The 6,244-nt window shown below is 44.8% G+C and overlaps 1 protein-coding gene across 5 annotated transcripts in view; it reads left to right on the forward strand.

Annotated features, from left to right (window-relative positions):
* cidec (cell death inducing DFFA like effector c) overlaps nt 1-4,997 on the forward strand; it is a 13,509-nt gene extending 8,512 nt beyond the window's left edge. For all 5 annotated transcript variants that reach the window (XM_069189671.1, XM_015348121.2, XM_015348124.2 and 2 more), the window contains 3 exons: nt 9-158; nt 355-542; nt 1,867-4,997. In XM_069189671.1, coding sequence (XP_069045772.1) covers nt 9-158; nt 355-542; nt 1,867-2,041 — 513 coding nt within the window. In that variant the 3' untranslated portion in view covers nt 2,042-4,997. The remainder of the gene's footprint in view (nt 1-8; nt 159-354; nt 543-1,866) is intronic.
* The last annotated feature ends 1,247 nt before the right edge of the window (nt 4,998-6,244 follow it).

A 6,244-nucleotide genomic window follows, 5' to 3' on the forward strand; every position in this document is an offset into this window, starting at 1 on the left:
GTCTCCAGGTGAGAGATGCCCTGCACATGCCCTGCGTGAGCGCGCTGGTGCTGGATGAGGATGGGACAGTGGTGGACACAGAGGAATTCTTCCAGACTCTAGAGGACAACACCGTGTTCATGGCCCTGGATAAGGGGGAGAAGTGGACACCTGCACAGGTGAGGAAGGCTGATATAACACAAGCAGAGCCGAAGTCCTCATCTCCAGCCCTTAAAAGCAGCGGCTTCTTCTATTCTGGAAGTCTTTTTGCTTTAGTTACATCCATAATTAACATTGCTTTTCTTGAACTGCACACTTGGAGACCAAGTCTCGGTTCTGTCTTCTCTCTCACATTTGTCCGTCTCTTCTTCTCAGAGTGGTCACACCCGGCTGCAGCTCTCAGACCGCCCCAAGCGCAGGAAAGATGTGGCGCGTATCACCTTTGACCTCTACAAGTCAAACCCACGCGATTTCATTGGCTGCCTGAACGTGAAGGCCACTCTGTATGGGATGTACTCGATCTCCTATGACCTGCGCTGCCATGGGGCCAAGAAGATGTTGAAGTGAGTAAGAGGGGCAGAGTGGAAGACAGATTGACAGGGACTAAAAGTGGTTGCAGGAAAGAGAGATGGATTGAGGTGGAGGTGGGGAGAGTGATTGGTAGAGATACAAAGGTGTGTGTTTTTCAATGACTCGCCATTAAATTATTGTTACCTGGCTCGATCTGGTCAGGTCTCAGAAAGTCTGGTCAAGATTAGTGTGGGGATGGGCAACCACTAAGAGAACCTCTGGGGACCGCTGTTGTTAGTTGGTTTTGGGACATTACTGCCCATTGTGACCAGGGATACTGCTGTAGGAGGTTCTGTCCTTTGGTCAGTAAAGATCTTATGTCTGTTGAGTAAGGGTGCTCTGGCTAAATTCCACTGTGGACTGGACAGTCCGGCCTCACTGAAGCTCCCTCTTAGTTCAGCTAGTGCACATCTGCTGCTGTCTCGGCAGGGGGAGCTGCTCCTCGGTGATGGACCAAGCAAATTGGGGTCCTTAGAATGAAAAGTACTATTTAGAAATCAATATATTTTGTTTAAATCAAGAAAGAACTCATATCGAAAGGATACGGGCCCTGCTGAATTTACACTTAAAAGCCAGTCACTTTATGTTGTGCATAAAACATAAATATCAAGGCTGCTCTTAAACCAATATTAAAATATAAAATGTTTCTGAACATGTTGTTAGGCCGACAGTGTGTTTTGGAGTTGGAGATGATGCTTTAATAAAACTGTGGAATATAAAAGCCATGGAAACTCGGGTATTCATTAATAAAACATTTATATATGGGAGCAATTTGGCTTTTGTTAATCTTACATATAATCATTATGAGGGGTCAGATGCTATTCAGGTGATAAAACTTTGGTTGTATCGAATTTATAAAGGCAATCCCTTGTCTATTTAGTTACCCAACAGTGACGTTGCTTGTATTTTTTATGTGCTTAAAAGTACAGTAATACAATACTGGCCTTTAATTCTGAGGTTATTCTCTTTGATCATTCAGCTAAACCTTTTTGCTATCTAGCCCCTGAGGATTATCCTGTTTTTTTTAAATGGTGCAGGAGGAGCATTTTATGTGCTTGGGCAAGCTCCTCCCTCTCCGGCCATTCTGCTCCACACCTCAGAGCATCAGGAGCAGAATGCCTTTGTGCAAATCTGTCTTCGTGCTGTTTCACATCGAGGGTGAACTGGAGCATCATTTTGATAGTGCATTTAAATCAAAAGGTCAAACAGTAGTTCCAAGTTTACAGGTGTGATCTGCAATGTAAAAAGTAGTTTTTGTGCAGGACCGGAAAGGTTAGACTGCAGACATTAATGATGAATCTGACTTTTTCTGCACAGAGAGGCCCTCAGATGGACGCTCTTCGTCATGCAGGCCACAGGACATGTCCTGCTGGGCACCTCTTGTTACATGCAGCAGCTACTGGATGAGGAGGAAATAGAGGCTGTATCTAAGGAGCCTGTTGCCCCGCCCAAGCATGTGCAGACCATCCAATGGAGGAAGACAGGGGTGTGACCTCAGAGGAGTGCGCAGACATACACATGGGATTGAATGCAGTGACTTGGGGGTGGAGCTCCGTTGAGGAATCCTGTTACCAGGCAACACAATGCAGCTCTGTCCTGATGAAGGATGATGTCACAGACTTGCTGTTGGGAACCTGGGGCTTGTGTTTCAGTACCAGACTAGCTTCATACTTCAATGCTGTGTATTTATTTCTGCCTTCCTTGTCTGTAGTGTGTAGGGTGTTTTTGCATGAATGTGCAGTTTGGGGCAGAGATAGTGTAGAAGGTGTGTGTTTGGGGGGTGTTTAACAGAATTAGGAATTTTGACAAATTCCTGGTACCATTTATTTGCTTGTTGTATTCAGAAATTGAGCCTCAAGCTTAATTTCATATACATAGATTTTTGTCTCTAGTATATTTTATTTGGTGGTATCTGTTTATGAATTAAGATGTTGCACCTGCAGCAGTGCTGTTTAATTAATGAAGAAAACGTCCAGCTGTATATATATTTATATTAATCTGATTGTTCTCAGAACTCACTGCATGGCATCTGTAGCTGTCCTCAGCTGGCGATTTACACTCTTTCACAAGAAAGCTCTTTCCTGCCTCTGTACTGTGTGGGTTTGTGTCCTGGCAGCTGATTTATGTCTTTCCAAAATGTGGGCTACTCTGCAGATGTGAGACTTATGTTTTATCACTTTGGTCTTAATAGTTCTGAGGACAGCAGTTTAAACTCCCATTGCCCAGCAGTTGGAGCTGCTCCAGGTTTTGCTCCTTGTGGTTTCCTTTGCCAAAGAGTGTTTCATGCTTGATCTAATGAAAAAACGAAAATAATAAAATAGAAATATGGATTACTTTGTAATACGTAGAGGGTAATTCCACTGTAAAAAGACAGTAAAAACAGTGTTATACATGAATAAAGCTCCACAGCAGGAATTTATCTTTCTGCTTTTCAGTGTGGAAAGCTGTGAACCCTCTACTTGTTCCTTTGCTGCCAACCCTCCCCACTCGAATACCTTCTCTGTCATTACAGTGTGTCCAGCTGCACGCAGCCAGGGGACAGAGCACTGTCTGAGCTTCAGCTGGGGAGCAGCCTGCCTGTGATTGCTTTGCGGATGCAGCCCTGTGCCTTTAGGGGGTTCGGTCTGTTCTCCTTTTCCAGTGTCTGGTGGTGGTTTTCACTGCGATGTGTCGCTCAGCGCTCACTCACAATCACAGCAGAGCTTCCCAGTCCAACACGCACCCTCACATCCGTTTCTTCCCCACATCATGGAGATGCACAGAGCACTCGTGGTCTTGCAGGGAGTCCGCAGTGCCACACAGCAGCTGGAGTAGCGAGGGGAGAAGAAAGGGGGGCACATTTAAAGACTGCAGTTCAGAGCTTGTAGTTTTCATTTTTACATGGAAAACAAATGAAGATCCTTTATCCTGTTTATGACTTTTATTTATGTTTTTTATAACGATTACGGTCAGTGGAGCCCTTCTGCATTTAAGCTAAACTGCTCTGCTTGAGAGGATCCGAGCATCATGCAGGTTCTGAAGGAGCTAACACTTTCGCACAGAAAGAGACTTTGAATTGTGATGGTCATACACCTGCTGTGGTGGCATGAAATGGGACAGTTCCACTGTGTTGTTGATGAAGCAGTCTGACACGGAAGGGCTCTAGTGGTGCAGGGCTGCTGTGCAAAGTCTTAGAGAGCCCTGTCCTCCAGTCTGCACATAAAGCTGCTCAATGAGGGCAGGAGAGTTTGCATTCCTACTGTTGGGGTATCTAGGACAAGGATAGGGCTCATGTCAAAGTGTAAAAACTTTTATCCTGCCCTGGTGTGTGTCACTGATCTGCCTGATGTTTCTTTTGGCCCGGTAGTGGAGTATGTTGGGCTTCAGTCTCTGTGTTGCAGTTGGTGGTTGCGTGTGTGGAGGGCTGGGACTGGAAGGCATTGCAAGAGCAGCCTCCTCAACAGGAATCCTAATGCATAAGCTAACCAGAAGTTTTGTCAGTAGGATAAATATAAAAAAATAACTGTTTATAGATAAGCAATGGGTGTTTTAAGTATAGTTGTGCGAGATGAGCTGAATTGCAGAATGTGGAAAGCATGATATACACCTGATCTGTCTCAGGCAGACCATGATTTAATAAATGGTCAATCCATTAATGAAAATATAATGAATATGCGAGCTGGAGAGTAGAGAAGCTCTATTCCTCTTCCCTGGAGAGCACAGCACTGCAGGCTGTATAGGGTCCTGAAACTCCTCTGAATCCAGTATAAAAGCGTTAGGTTGATAAATGATTTAGTTCAGTGGTTAAAGGTCTAAAAGGCAACATTTATACAAGCTTAAATTTATAAATATATTGGCAACTCAATGCTGAAGCATGCTTTCAGATTTATAATGTAAAAATGTACATCTCTCATGGACTTTTTGCATAATGGCTCACAATACAGTGATCAGGATGTCACTAACTCTGGTGTCCAGCAGCTTAAATTCCTGCATTTGCAGAGCAAATCTCCTGTCCTCTATCAGTTGCCTGCAGGAGTCCAAGGTCTGGCGTCTGTGATATAATCTGGCTAATGCTGAAAGCCATGTTGCAGCACTCTTTGAGGCATGCATATGTTCGTATGTACAGATGGGGAAACCCCACGCCTCAGGGCGTGGAACAGTCTTCTATTTACTGCCTTAATGCCAGAGATCGTTTAATGTTCCTTTGTGCACGTGATAGCTTTAATGGATACCAGGAAGCCCGATGCCCTGTGCTGGCAGTACTGTCATAGCTTTAGAGGTGTGGGTGTCAGCCTGTGTTGGGCAGGGGACCCAGAGTGTCTGCTCTCTGAATGAGCTGCTCCTCTTTTATTTAATGTCTTTCTCACTCCTTTAGTTGTGTTATAGCTACAGTATGCCTGTAAACCTTAAAGTAAAATTATAATGTCCTGTTACAATTTGTACTGCAATAAAAATACATGTAAATTCAATCACATTCAGTCCTTTTCTTTTCTTCTTGGGAAGGCAACTGTACATTTGTTTTTTTCCATAACCATTTTTTCATGTATTTCAGACAATGCAAATTCTGGGAGAGACTCAGTCTGGCTCACTCATCACGTCGGCTTGTCTCCCATCTTCAGATCCATGCTGTCCTGACGGAGGCAGTCTGCTTTAATGTGAGTGAGGTTTATCCTGTCTTGGCTGCTGGGCAGGGCATTGGTGCCCTTAAAGAAAGGCAGATGTGGTTGGAGTGCAGCTGTGCTTCAGGAGTCTTTATGCTGGCACAGGAGTGTCAGACGTTTGATTACATTGTGTAATGTTGCCCCTTGCAATTTAATCTCTATAATTTAATATAAGTGATGTTTCTTTTTTCACTGCCTCCCCTATGGTCTAACGTTGTTACTTCTGCCACTGCTTCCCGCGGAAATGATAGCCTTCGGAGCTGCAATTGGGTTTCCATGTGGCCGATTCGGAAATGGAAAACAAAAGGACATTGGAGTGGGAGGGTGAGAACGAGGGAAAGGGGGAGCTGAGATTGGAGGGACGAGAATGTAATTCCACTTTTTAACAAAGCAATTAGAAGGGGACAAAAGTTTACAGCACAAAGCTTGGAGCCTCTTTTCAGTTAGATGCATGCACATGCTAAAGACTGGCACGAATAGAGAACAGGTCATGCTTATCATCATTATATACGCCATTCTCTGCAGCTGTCTGTCTCTGAGCCCAGTTCCTGTGTGAGGAAGAGTTGTGACGTGAGACTCGTGAAGAGCCCGGTACTGATGCAGCTGGATCAGGGTAATTGCCCTGGCCGGCAGGCTGCATGTGCAGCTCCAGCCCAGATGGCAGTGTTTTGGGAGGGGGCAGGGGGCTGAAGACTTTCTTCACTGAATTACACTATCAGGAGAGGAACTTCCAGCTCCTTGCAGAAGCAAGGGAATAGAGAGTGTGACATGGAGAATTCTCCAAACTATACTGCAGGTCTTTACGCATCTGCTGTCCTGCTCCTAGTTCTCACCTGGGGCTGAGAAGTGGCTTGATGACGCAGTCTCGGAAGGTGTGTGTGCACAGGTATCGCTATAAGTCTGAGGATTGAACTGAAGAAAATGGCTTTCACAAGGGCAAGTAGGTGCTGAGGATCGCTGAGAAGGTGACCTCTATATAAACCAGATTACATCTTCTTTCTTGCAAGAATTGTTGCTTGTTTTCAGTTTTAAATATACTTCCTGATATGCAGAAT

Source organism: Lepisosteus oculatus, chromosome 4 (assembly GCF_040954835.1).
Source record: "Lepisosteus oculatus isolate fLepOcu1 chromosome 4, fLepOcu1.hap2, whole genome shotgun sequence".
Taxonomy (NCBI): Eukaryota; Metazoa; Chordata; class Actinopteri; order Semionotiformes; family Lepisosteidae; genus Lepisosteus; species Lepisosteus oculatus.